The 15,194-nt window shown below is 35.5% G+C and overlaps 1 protein-coding gene across 2 annotated transcripts in view; it reads left to right on the top strand.

The window, feature by feature from the left end:
- The window catches only part of LOC114331429 (ribosomal protein S6 kinase 2 beta), a 274,834-nt gene that overhangs the window by 99,087 nt on the left and 160,553 nt on the right, over positions 1 to 15,194 (top strand). For both annotated transcript variants that reach the window (XM_050655564.1, XM_050655563.1), the window contains exon 2: positions 509 to 592. In XM_050655564.1, coding sequence (XP_050511521.1) covers positions 509 to 592 — 84 coding nt within the window. The remainder of the gene's footprint in view (positions 1 to 508; positions 593 to 15,194) is intronic.

Here is a 15,194-nt window from a genome sequence, read left to right as displayed (position 1 = left end):
GAAGCACGTTCCTGGACCGAAGTGGCTTTGTCGAAGCTCACATAAAAAGTGATGTAAAATTTTCTTGCGACATCAAGAGAGCTTCCTTAACCTTCGATCTCAAGCTGGTTATGCTGGCGGCTATTTATCTTAGGCATAAAAGTATTCGATCTTTGACTTTCTCTCACCTATTTTGGTTGTAAAACTCGGATAAGTTTTGAACTGATGTAAGATTGAGAGAGAAGAGTAAAATAAAAAAAAGATGGCAATTGCTTTCGCCAGAGTCAATTTACCTATGTAAATAAAAAATTTGATTATGTTTATTCTCTTTCGACAATCTAAAATGCAATTTCAAAGTGTTAAATAAACGTCGTATGAATTTTTTATGATTTACATATGGGATAAAAAAATGTTTTATATTTTTGAACATTTTAAAATATATAACAATTCAGAACAACAGAAACTATAGAAATTATTAATTGATATGAGATAATTTTAATTTTATTTTAATTGATATTTGTGTTTACAGTCGCAGTCTGGAGATGGTGACGATCCAAATTCTGCAGAAACATCGGGTCTAAATGAAGGTGAACATGAAATCGAGCTTGGAGAGGTAAGTGGAGAGGTAAAACAGTTTTTTCTTGACGTTACGTCGTCATGATGGGTCTTCAAACGAGCCGATTGTAACCATCCCTAGTCAGTTTGTAAGAAAAATTTCAACACCCTATAAATCGGAAACAAAGCATTTGCGAACGTACGTTTATAATGCAAACTGTCATTATTTTTTCATGCAGTTTCAACCCCCCTTAAAGTTTGCAATACTTTTTTAAAAACACCCTATATTGATGAAAAACATGGATAGTTGTTAAAGTACCTAACTTGTTTATGGTCCAACATAAGCAAATGAATCAAAAAACAGAATGTTGAGAAAACGTGAGGCTATGGTTAGGTTTTAATTTCAGTATTTTACAAATGCTAGAATATTCCACAGGGTGATGCGAATTTTGAGAAAAAACCAGTTTGATTCGTACACCCGATATGCAATGAAAATTTACCTGTTTTTTAGCAACAATATTATTACAGCGATATTGTTAAAGAATAAGGCTATATATATATATATATATACATCCTACTATCAATTTGGCATCGATACATTATGCATTTACCATCGATTTGGCATCGTCTTGCAAAGTGGCATCTGTATATCGATGCCACTTTACACTACCTTAATAACTTTATTCCTGTACTTGCTACCAGAAGTCTAATCAGCTCGGTAGTTAGAGATTTGATTCCTTGATGTTACTTTAATATATCAGCTTTCCTTGTTTACCTCTTACTAAGTTATATAAGTTTATTCCATAAAATGTTTGAGTCCAAAATGATCGTACAGTGAAAATATTATATACATTTAGTTCAGTGTTTTACCGTTTTGTCGCTGCCGTTATATACATGAAAACGTATATCCCACTTTCATTATCAATCATTTTGGCATCAGAAATTTGGCATCACTGTTGAATACAATATTATTCACAACGAAAAATAGACAATTTGAGAATGTATATATTATTTTCATAAAGAAATCAGTCTGGCATCATGTTTTATTGTTTTCACCCAATTTTGAAAAAATGTGAAAACTTTGTATTATCCACGTCCGTCTGTCCGTCTGTCTGTAACCACAACTCCTCCGTCAATATACCAGCTAGAATGACAAATGAGGTATCAAATGAAAGCTGATAATCCAAGGATGGTACTAAAGGTGAGATATTTGACCTTGGCGGTCTGTCCGTCGGTCTTTACGACCGCGAATATAACTCCTCCATCATTATACCAGGTAGAATGACAAATGAGGTGTCAAATGAAAGCATATAATCCAAGGATGGTACTAACGGTGAGATATTTGACCTAGGCTGTCTTTCCGTCGGTCCCTCCGACCGCAAATATAACTCCTCCGTCATTATACCAGGTAGAATGACAAATGAGGTGTCAAAAGAAAGCTTATAATACAAGGATGGTACTAAAGGTGAGATATTTGACTTAGGCGGTCTGTGACTCGGTCCCTCCGACCGCGAATATAACTTATCCGTCATTATACCAGCTAGAATGACAAATGAGGTATCAAATGAAAGCTGATAATCCAAGGATGGTACTAAAGGTGAGATATTTGACCTTGGCGGTCTGTCCGTCGGTCTTTACGACCGCGAATATAACTCCTCCATCATTATACCAGGTAGAATGACAAATGAGGTGTCAAATGAAAGCATATAATCCAAGGATGGTACTAAAGGTGAGATATTTGACCTAGGCTGTCTTTCCGTCGGTCCCTCCGACCGCGAATATAACTCCTCCGTCATTATACCAGGTAGAATGACAAATGAGGTGTCAAAAGAAAGCTTATAATACAAGGATGGTACTAAAGGTGAGATATTTAACTTAGGCGATCTGTGCGCCGGTCCCTCCGACCGCCAATATAACTCCTCCATCATTATACCAGGTAGAATGACAAATGAGGTGTCAAATGAAAGCTTATATTCCAAGGATGGTAATAAAGGTGAGATATTTGACCTAGGCTGTCTTTCCGACGGTCCGTACGACCGGGAATATAACTCCTCCGTCATTATACCATGTAGAATGAGAAATGAGGTGTCAAATGAAGGCTGATATTCCAAGGATGGTACTAAAGGTGAGATATTTGACCTACATGGTCTGTCCGTCGGTCCGTCCGACCGCGAGTATAACTCCTCAATCATTATACCAGGTAGAATGATAAATGAGGTGTCAAATGAAAGCTTATAATCCAAGGATGGTACTAAAGGTGAGATATTTGGCATAGGCAATCTTTCTGTCGGTCCGTACGACCGCGAATATAACTTCTCCGTCATTATACCAGGTAGAATGACAAATGAGGTGTCAAATGAAAGCTTATATTCCAAGGATGGTACTAAAGGTGAGATATTTGACCCAGGCTGTCTTTCCGTCGGTCCGTACGACCGCGCATATAACCCCTCCGTCGTTATACCAGGTAGAATGACAAATGAGGTGTCAAATGAAAGCTGATAATCCAATGATAGTACTACAGGTGAGCGATTTGACCTAGGCTGTCTTTCCGCCGGTCCGTACGACCGCGACTATAACTTCTGCGTCTTTATACCAAGTAGAATGACAAATGAGGTGTCAAATGAAAGCTGATAATCCAATGATGGTACTACAGGTGAGCGATTTGACCTAAGCTGCCTTTCCGCCGGTCCGTACGACCGCGACTATAACTTCTGCGTCTTTATACCAAGTAGAATGATAAATAAGGTGTCAAATGAAAGCTTATAATCCAAGGATGGTACTAAAAGTGAGATATTTGGCCTAGACAATCTTTCTGTCGGCCCGTACGACCGCGAATATAACTTCTCCGTCATTATACCAGGTAGAATGACAAATAAGGTGTCAAATGTAAGCTGGTAATACAAGGATGGTACTAAAGGTGAGATATTTGACCTAGGCGGTCTGTCGGTGGGTCCGTCCGACCGCGAATGTAACTCCTCTATCATTATACCAGCTATAATAATAAATGAGGTGTCAAATGAAAGCTTATAATCCAAGGATGGTACTAAAGGTGAGATATTTGAGCTGGGTACTCTTTCTGTCGGTCCGTACGACCGCCAATATAACTCCTCCAATTCCTCCTTACGAAGTCCAATTTAAAAATAGGGCGTATCAGAGATATGCCTTAGACATCATAGAAGACAATGACACAGAAAAATCAAACAAGCAATATGTCAAAAGGGCCTTAGTTATGTATCTTCGGTCCTGTTGGTCCAATCGTGATGTATAGCACCTCAAATGATAGGATTTGACAAACAGAATACAATGAGAGAAAAATCAAATACAACCTCATGTCAAAAGGGCCTTAGTCGCGTATCTTCGGTCCTATAAGACCAATCGTGACGTACGGCATCTCAAATAATAGGACTTGACAAATAAAATACAATGACACAGAAAAATCAAATACAGCAACAAGTCAAAAGGGCCCTAGTTATGTATATCTAGTCCTATTGGTCCAATTGTGACGTACAGCAGCTCAAATGGTAGGGTTTAATGAACAGAATACAATGACACAGAAAAATCAAATACAGCAATATGTCAAAAGGGCCTTATTTACGTATCTTCGCTCCTATTGGTCCAATCGTGGCGTACAGCACCTAAAATAACTGGATTTGACTAATATAATACAATGACGTATGAAAATCAATTACAGCATCATGTCAAAAGGGCCTTAGTCTTGTATCTACGGTTCTATTGGTTCAATCGTGACGTACAGCGTCTGAAATGATGGGATTTAACTGGCAGAATAAGATGGTGTAGACAAATGAAAATGACGGCATGTAATAACACTTTAAAATTGTAGAAATAAAATGGATTAACACACATGGTATGACATATTAGGTGAGAGTATTTAACAAATAGAATACGATTACATACGTCCAGTTTTTGACAAGCGACTTCTCTACATATGATAAACGCGAAAGGGCCCCAACGTTCACTGCTCGACATAGGCCTCCCGTTCACTGCATATACCCACTGCTTTCTGACGCTGTGACTTGAGAGGATATGATTTAACGAATAGAACGACAAAGAAGACTAAACAAGGCAGCTCACGGGAAAAACACAACTGTCCGTTTTATACTCTACAGGGAAGCATCAAATATTCAACGTAAGAATATATTAGAGTATAACGGTATGATTAATCTTTTTCTTCTTTTTTTCATTTAGTGCATTCCGTACGTTTTTTAAACATAATCAGGAGAAGTTGTTGAATTTCTGAAGTCTATAAAAGAATTTCTTAACAAACCTTTTTTTAATTGTGTTATGGATTATTTTTAAGAATGTGTTTAAAAGGCAGTTCGCAGGCTTATTGTTCAATGGTCTTATCACTTTCAAGCGCCTGTCTTTTTTGTAGGACTATTAATTGTTACTTGTGATTTCAACCATTCTAGCGGGGCAATGCCTTTTCTATAACTGAAATGAATATTGTTATCCATTTAATTTTTTTCCTCAATTAATTGAATGCCTCCTACTGGTGTTTGGTCTAAGCTTACCGCTTTTCCCCATTTAAGCTAAACTGCTCGTCAAAAGTTAGGGATATAGAAAATTATGCTCATTTTCATAGCTAATTTTTTCGAGAACAGATTAACGGATTCCTCTATTTTTTTTAATATTTTAGATTTTTCTTTAGTATTTACACAGTTGTGCAAAGGTTTACACAAACTTCTTTTTTGTACTTATACCGAGTGGTAGGTATAAGTACAGAAAAGAAGTTTGAGTAAACCTCTTGATAGGTATTAGTTACGTATCTTCACTCCCATTGGTCCCAACGTGTCGTACGGCGGCTCAAATCATTGGAATCAGCCAACAGAATACAATGACTAGGGAGCGGATTTATATGCGATCAATTTTGATGAAATATTCGCATATATATGCGGTAAAAAATTACGAAATATGCGCAAGATATGCACAAAAATTCAAAAAATGCGCATTTCGGGAAACCACAAATTTTCTGTCTTATTTAGTAATCTTATTTATTATTTTTCAAATAAAATCATTTTTTATATATGCAATTTATTCACAGTTTTTACAAAAACTGCTACCAATAGTTACCTATTTAAAATAAAACAACAATATCACTATAAATATATCTTCGATTATAATTCACTACAATGTGTTTTTCCAAATTCTTTACGAGGAAACATATTCTTTGATCAGACAAAATATTTTTATAACTTGAAAAACTCCTTTCAACATCGATAATTGGTGCGTATTTAAAATAACTTGTTAATTTCCGTTAGAAAAGCGTAAAACTTTGGCTAAAGGTGTAAATTCTCTTAACAATAGAGGATTTAAAAAATCACCAGAATTATTGGTAGGTACCTACCCTAATAGCACAAGGACGTCCAATGGACGTCCTTCACGGACTTTAGGGACGTCCATTGGACGTCCGTTTTCGTCCGAGGAACGTCCTTTATACGTCCTATTTTGGTCCAAATGTCGCGCTACCGAACGTCCATTGGAAGTCCATCTAATGTCCGAGGGGACATATATTGGATCTTAATCGGACGTAAATTGGACCTTAATCGGACATCCTAGGGGACGTAAATTGGACCCTAATCTGACGTAAATTGGACCTTAATCGGACGTAAATTGAACCTTAGTCGGACATAAATTGGACCTTAATCGGACGTAAATTGAACCTTAATCGGACGTAAATTGGACTTTAATCGGACGTAAATTGGACCTTAATCGGACGTAAATGGGACCTTAATTGGACGTAAATTGGACCTTAATTGGAGTAAATTGGATCTAAATCGGACGTCTTAGGGGACGTGAATTGGACCTTAACAGGACGTCCAATTTTGGTCCAAATTCCACGTTGCCAAACGCCCAATGGAGGTCCACCTAACGTCCGAAGGGACGTTCGGTGGACGTCAATTGGGCCTTCATAGGACGTCCCAGTTTGGTCCAATGTATTGCTGTCGATCATCCATCTAACGTCCTGGGAGGACGTTCGGTGGACGTCTAGAGACGATATTTATACCTGTGGAGAATGTATTGTGGGAAATAAAAAATATATTTTTTAAGGAACTTATATTACATCTTATATTAATTTACAATTATTGGATATTAGATTATTTACATTAAATTATAATTACATTTCTCCAAGAAATTAACGCACCACCTTAAAAATGGGCCATTTTTGATGTCTCGAATTTCCTAAAGCCATTGTCCCATCTAAGTGATTTTTTTAATAATATTATAGCCTAGGCTATATGGGCTACCTCCATAAGCTTGTCATGCACGGGGAGCTATACTGTAATAATATTATATCACATCGCTGAGGGAACTCTACATTACATATACTTTTCGAATCAAAACTTTTATTCTCTTAATATTATTACTTAAAAAATATATACTACATTCGTCTCGCTAAACTCGAAAAATAACTTATAAACCATAAAAATCTCCAAAAATATAAATGACATAAATGAGAATTGGCACAATTATTATTATGGTTTTAAGTTGATTTTTCGGATTTAACTACAATATTATGCAAAAAATTATGTTATATCGCAGATTTAAAATGGGTTTATCTCGAAAACAGTTATATTAAGTTTAGCGAGATGATTGTAGTACACTTTTTTTAAGTAAAAATATTAAGAGAATAAAAGTAGACTGGTACGCAGTCTGATTTTTGCATAAGAGTTTAATGAAATGGTAACAAATCAATTGGAAGTTCTGTCCGACAAAATACATGGAACGTTTTCGGTAGTCTGATGTTCCAAGTTTTTAACCTGTTCCACAATTAAAACTTCCCCGGTTCCAGTATTCCCGTACATCAAAGTTTGTCCGACTAGACACCGTGAAGCTATTAACAAATTTTCAGCTTGCTGTTAATCAACTTTTTTTATTACGCGGGATCCAGGTCTATAAATGAATACAATAAATAAGTAGGTAGGTACATATTATACACTTATTTATACGAGTACAATTAATAGTAGAGCTGGTTTTTGGGATGTTACAAGCAGCATTTGCATTTCCACAGAGATACTTATGACAGAAATAATAAAATACCGAGACGGACTATTATTATAATAATTTACAATAGGACCCGACGGCCGACGCTATAGGGACAGGTAAAATTTATGACTGAACAATGCACCGAGCATCGATACAAGCAATATGTACCGGTCGAAGGTTATTTTTTATTGTGCCAAATGGACGTATATAGTACCTACCTTTAAAAATCGAATACACAAATTAAAAGATATTTAACAACCATAAAGATTTGTCAAACTCTATCACCGACTTCATGAAAACAAGTATTACTACATTCTTTGATGGCTTTTGCTGTAAATTTTAAAGGATTGACATGAAATTTGGCATACGCATAGCTAACATGCCAAAGAAAAAAAGTGATATTGTGCCAATGTGTGCTATTGCCCTGGGGTGAGTTTCACTCTTTCTCTGGGGTGAAAAACGTTCAAAATAAGTCCGGACTTCGATAAACTGATTAATATTAAGCAACCTTTATTCCATACTTACAAAGTATGTGTACTTACAAATTAGTATGTGAATTTGGGGGGTGAGTTTCACCCCGAGGAGGGGTGATATACAAAATATAGATAGATACACAAAAGATATACAAAAATGTTTCAAAACATCGAAAAAATGTGGTAAAATGCAAATATACATATCATATTATGATAAAATTGCGATTTTGGCGATTTGCCTTTTTGGATAGAATGATGATGATGTTGATTAGGATAAAACTGCGAAGAATTTTTTTATCGAAATATAGTAAAAAATATGAAAAATATACCAAAAAGCTTGAAAAAATATGTAAGTATGTAAGGAAAAACATAAATAATTAAATAAACTTTTGACAACACAACACAAAAGTTTGAAACACTCACTATTTGGATTGGTTGTCCTGGCTTGTGATTTTCTTCTTTGCAGATGACGCTCACGGATCGATGTCAATGTCCAACGGACGTCCGAGCACGGACGTCCAATGGACGTCCAAAGGACGTTCATATTTATTCAACACGTAAGTACGTCCAACGTCGGACGTCCGAAGGACGTTCATTTATAGTCCATCCGCATTAGGACTAAAACTGGACCTATTTTGGGCACACGTACGCTCAACTTCAAAAAGATGCTCTCAATATTCATCTGTAGTAAGGATACATTGATAAAAATTATATTTTTGCTTATTAGAATTAACCACCAAACTTCTATCATCTTGGTAACGGGAATAATAAAACATTATAAAGTCCACTTTACATCAACAATAATTGAACAAGAAATTGACAAGTTATTCAAGGTCAAATTTGGCTTATACAAAACACAATTCTACTTCCAATTTTGCCGTGAATAAACAGAAAATAAAGAAATTTGACAAAATAAAACATATCCAATTGTTCTATTTCATCAAATTCCTTCATTTTCTTTTACAAATCATACATTTTGTACTCGTCAAATTTGGCCTTGAATAACTTAGTCAATTTCTTGTTCAATTTATTGTTGATGTAGAGTGGACATAACGAATAATTTACCGATCAGATTTTCACACTTTACATAAAAACAAAAACATGTATTAGATATTAAACTACATATACAGTTTTGAATTAAATATGATTTATAATCTTTTCCATTTAAACTATTTTATTAACATAATTAAGTTAATATTTTATTAAATAATTTTGCTGTTTAATCCCCTTATTGGTAGAATATGTCCAATATGGACGATTGGAAAAGGTCCGTATTTCGTCCGAGTACGGACGTCCAAAGGACGTTCATATTTATTCCACCCGAAGGACGTCCAACACCGGACGTCCGAAGGACGTACATATTTAGTCCACCCGAAGGACGTCCAACGCCGGACGTCCAAAGGACGTACATATTTAGTCCACCTGAAGGACGTCCAACGCCGGACGTCCAACGCCGGACGTCCAAAGGACGTACATATTTAGTACACCCGAAGTACGTCCAGCGTCGGACGTCCAAAGGACGTCCGTTTATGGTCCATGGACGTTAGGACCAAAAATTGACCTATTTTGGACGTCCAAAGGACGTCGTGTGCTATTAGGGTATTAAATATAACAAAAGTATATAAAATTCGGATTTCCGGGTAAAACATCCTTCGTCATTTTAACATGCTACAATCATTTCATAACGGCGGCGTATTATCCTATAAGTACTTTGTGTAGAGATCGTTTATTTTCTAAGAAAAAATGAAAGGCGGTTAATGAGCTGTCTCTCTTGGTTCTCGAATTAATACAGACCACAGCCTGTGCGTGGAAATATTTTGTCGAATTAAAAAATTTAAATTTTGTTTTGGACTAATGAAATAAAACATTTTAGTAGTTCCAAAATGACACAAAATCTAGGCATCGGATAAAAAAGTTTATTTGAAGAAAGTGTATTTTTTTGTTCTTCTTAATGGCGGTACAGGCTCGTTTTTTAATATTGTATTTAATTACAGAATAATTTTCAAATATTACCTAATATATTTTTCAAATTGGGCTCTGTACCGCCATTCTTTATTATATTACGGATACGTGTGCCAAATATCTTGAAAAAATATTTAAAATTACAGCCGCAATCTTGGAACGCGTTTTGGCTACCTGTTGATCGCTACTGTATCACCTTAAACAATTTTTTAAACAAATTCACAAAAATAATTTTTCATTACGAACGATTTTTTAGATAAGTTGGGTTATTCTGAGCAAAAAAGGTATCTTGAGATTTTTCTCTAAAATTGATTTTTGTCGAGTTATATGGCCATTTTCGCATTTTTCAGGTTTTAAATCGCGTATAACTCGACAACAATCAATTTTAGAGAAAATTGACAAGAGACCTTTTTTCTTCAGAATGTCCAAAATTATCTAAAAAAAAATTGTTCAAAGTGAAAAAATTATTTTTGTGGATTTGTTTAAAAAATTGTTTAAACAATTTTTCGACCACGGCACCTTGTGAATATGTTATAAGGACCTCTTTTTGAGTAAGTTTGTGCAAAAAAATCGAATCGGAATAATTTCACTAACAGGGGCGACGATAAATCCGGGACTATAGCGCTAATTATTAATAATTAAAAATAACAGCTTTGTAATAAAATAATGACAAAAATCTCTTAAGGACCTTGAAGCAAGGGTTTGAAACTTGATCTGCTCACTTTTTAATTTCATAATAATAACTTTTAATCGAGTTATTAAGACTTAAAAATGGCCATTTTCGCATTTTTCAAATTTTTAATCGCATGTAACTCGACAACAATCAATTTTAAACAAAAATGGCAAGACACCTTTTTTGCCCAGAATGACACAAGTTATCTAAAAAAAATTGTTCGAAATGAAAAAATTGTTTTTGTGAATTTGCTTCAAAAAAATTTTTTAAACAATTTTTCGACCAATGCACCGCCCGGCACCCTTTGGATATGTTATAAGGACCTCTTTTTGAGTAAGTTTGTGCAAAAAAATCGAATCGGAATAATTTCGCTAGCGGGGGCGACGATACTGCCCGGTCTACTTTTGATGCTGATGGTGATAGATTAGATACTTTTTATATAACAAAAATAAAACTTTTTTTAAACTCTTTAAAAAATTTGTGGCGGGTTTTCCCCGAAAAGTGCGTTATTTTTTGGACATTTTACGTTGAACTAGTCGATTTGGAATTTGACGAATAAGAACCAACTTTTGATTATGATTAATTATTTATATGGGAAATAAGCCACAATTAAATTATGTGATTTACTATGAAGTCTCTAACGCGAGAATTTTACTGTCGTTGCATTTGGTTGTCTTTTTAAAGACATATCACATGCTATAATTTTTTATGACGGATATTCTTGAGTTGGGGTTAATTTCATGTAATCGAATGAACTTCTTCTTCTTCTACGGCACTACAGCCCAAATTGAGCCTTGGCCTCCTTTATTTTTTGCCTCCACCCTTGCCTGTCTGTGGCTGCTCTTCTCCATACACGGACTCCTAAAAGGGCTTGTGCGTCGCTGTTTACTGTGTCTTCCCAGCGCTTTCGTGGCTTCCCAACCGGTCTCTTTCCTTGCATTCTAGCATTCAGTGCTCGTTTTGGTAGCCTATCCTCTCCCATTCTTATCACATGTCCGGCCCATTGCAATCTTTGTAATCTAATGAAGTCTGACAGGGGCGTTTCCTTATAAAGTTGATAAAGCTCGTTGTTGTATCGACTTCTGAAGATTCCGTTTTCCCTCACAGGTCCTAGTATTCTCCTAAGTACTTTCCTTTCGAATGTGTCGAGTTTGTTTTTGGATGTTTCTTTCAGCACCCAGACTTCACTGCCATAGCATGTTATTGGTCGAATTAAGGTTTTATAGATTCTCATCTTTGTATTTCATTGGACACTTTTTGACCGAAATATATGGGAGAGGGCAAAATAAGCTCTGTTTGCCTGCGTTATTCTCTTCCTTATTTCTCCATCTTCTGATCCGTCGGCATATATTTCTACTCCCAGGTATGTAAACTTTTCAACCGTTTCAATGTCATCTTCATGTATAATGTTTTCTGGGACTATATTTCTTCTCGTCTGAGTCATTATTTTTGTTTTTTCGAGTCAATCGAATGAACTATCTTTCAGTAAGTCGTCCCAGGAACGCAACTCATAAATATTGGCAATATCATTTTAAAGTCTTCTACTTTAAAATGTATAATATATGTCTGAATTGCCAATATAAATGAGTGAGATTAAATAAATTATTAGAAGAATTTTTTTTGCTTAGCAACAACACTTTAGTTTATTTTAGTAATATTTTGTATTTTGACAACGGCACCCGATTTGGGCGTCGAAACGTTAATAAAATTATTTTTTTCATTTTAATTGTGGCTTATTTCCCATATAAATAATTAATCATAAAAATGCCACAAGGAAATAGCTTCAGAACAACTTTTGATTAGCTCCAACTCTGTTTTTATTGTGTGTCCAGACTTCATACATACATCATTTTTTTTACTGTTTTATAAGCTTCATATTTGCTAGGAATAGTTTTTCGATCAAATACTTACTTTTTGATTTATTTGCGAAAAACCGTCTAAAAACAAAAGTTACAAGGAATTTAATTAGTTTATCCACTTACGCACTTATTTGGACCTATATTTTTTCACACTCGAGAAGGGGGTGGTACTCATCCCCAGAAAAAAAGCACACACTGGCACTCTGATGTTCATTTCGCGAAATATCGCAGGGTTCGTATTTAAAATTTTTAATTTACTCCTCACCCCTTTCCGTGGGGGTTCGTTTTTGGTATCATTCGATAGACTTTTGAAAAATATTGAACACGCATTTTTTAGTTTTTCGATCTGACGTTCATTTCGCGAAATATTCGCTTTTTTGTGAAACTTTGTGACTCGCCCATCATTTCTTCAGATTTGGGAACACTTAATAATCGGAGGGGGCCAAGTCAGGAGAGTAAGCCGCATGAGAAAGTAATTAGAACCCCAACTCGAATTTTTGCTACTGTCACAACGCTCTTGTGAGTCGATGTATTGTCTTAGGTCTTGAGAACACTTTTTTCTTCTGCTTATGGAGTCGTTTTTCATTCATCACATACCGGAACTCACCACATAAATTTTGAAGACCCTGACATCAAAACTGTATTAAATTATATGTGATCTAAGTAAGTTAATGAAAAGTCAGAATAGATAGAGTAGAACACTTATAAAAAAAATTGTAACAAGCAATTGGACATCGTAAGTTCTAATTTTTCACAAAAAGTGACCGGAAGTTGAACCGGCAGTCGATATTTGAACCCTTCGTGTAACTTTTTGTCAGCTGATATGACGGATGAATTTTGTTCACCTACAGCAGCGGTTCCCAACCTTTTTTCACTGCCGTACCCCTTGAGATAAATTTATTTCAAATTGTACCCCCAAGAAAAAAAAGTTGCAAGAACATTAATCATGGAAAGTAAATATTTACGCAAGAGTTTTTTTTTATCTTTTATTTGACAATAAAGTTATTGTTCCAAAATTAGGCCTATATATGTTTCTAGTAAACTTAGTAAATTCTAAATACCAACTGTAAAAAAATAATAACAAAGTAAATACAATATTTCTTATCACAAAAACATACTAGAATTAGCAAATAAGTTTATTGAAAAAAAAAAGAAATCAAAATCAAAAGGTTGATAAATACACTCTTAAATCAGAACTTGCATTTAGCTTATTCCTATACTTATTCTTAATGAAAGCATAGGAAGAGAACGATCTCTCAACTAGTTCTGTATTTGTAAAAGGAAGTAAAACCAGAAGGGCTTTTGTGGTTAAGGGTCCATATTCATCCCTAATGCTCACCCAGAATTGTCCAAGAGCTTCTTGAACTCGGATTTCAAGGAGGAGTCACTTAAAAGTTCTAGGAGCTTTTCCATCTCATGAACGGTCAATGTAGCAGTCTTGACGTTTTCTTCATTGAAAGGATCTGCAATCCAGTTCTCTCCGTCACTTCGTTTAGGAAAATACTTTCTAAAAGAGTCCTTCAGGTTTGTCAAATGTGTCACTATTTGATGTTTCACTTTGTCAGATATGGGCAGATTATTGTCACTCAAGAAATCATGAAGCGTGCCAAAAACTTCAGCTTGATTGTTTTGAATACATGTTTTCCAAAAATCAATTTTCTTCATTATGGATTCAATTTTGTCAGCAACTTTGAATACTGTAATTGAGCTGTTCTGTAACTCTAAGTTGAGTTTATTGATCTGAGAAAAAATGTCAGCTAAATAAGCAAGCTTTTGAAGCCAGTCACTATCATGAAACTTGGAGACTAAATAAAAAGGATGCTCTTCAAAAAATACTTGCAGTTCATGTCTGAGCTCAAAAAGTCTTGTAAGAACCTTCCCGCGAGATAGCCACCTTACTTCCTTGTGCAAAAGCAACGTGGAGTGAATGCCACCCATACCTTCACAAAGCACTTTGATCAATCTGGAGTTTGTTGCATTGGCTTTAACAAAGTTGACTACTTTAACTGCTTCATTGAGAACATCATTCAAAGAAGACGGCAACTTTTTGGCTGCAAGACTCTGTCTGTGGATGCAACAATGGCTCCATGCTACGTGGGGGGCCACTTCTTTTACGCGCCCCTGAAGACCGATATATATGCCAGACATTGATTTTCCTCCGTCAGTGCATATACCACACAATTTACCCCAGTCAATTTCTTTTTCACAGAAGTAGCTATAAATCACATTGAACACATCTTCCCCTGTAGTACGCTCAGTTAATGCATGGCACAGCAACAGATTTTTTTCAAACTCCTTGTTGGGATTTACATACCTTGCATTAACAAGTAAGATTGCTAGGGCAGCAATGTCCGTATTTTCATCAACTTGGATCGAAAAACAATCACTGTCTTTTAATTGCTGAACAACTTTTTCTTCAATGTACTTAGAAATGTCTTGAATTCGCCGTGAAACTGTGTTGTTTGACAGCGGGATGGAGTTCACCTTACGAACAAAGTTCAGACCAAACATACACTGAACAGCATCTTTTATACAAGGGGCTATCAAATCCTCACCTATTGTGTGGTTTTTACCACTTTTTGCAATATGGTTGCTAATTTTGAAAGAGGTTTCCACAGCATTTTCATTATCTCTATTAACTGATGCGAAATAAGAAGAAACCACGCCATCTTTCCCATAATTTTTTGA

This window comes from Diabrotica virgifera, chromosome 7 (assembly GCF_917563875.1).
Source record: "Diabrotica virgifera virgifera chromosome 7, PGI_DIABVI_V3a".
Taxonomy (NCBI): Eukaryota; Metazoa; Arthropoda; class Insecta; order Coleoptera; family Chrysomelidae; genus Diabrotica; species Diabrotica virgifera.
This window is presented reverse-complemented; position numbering and strand designations above follow the sequence as displayed.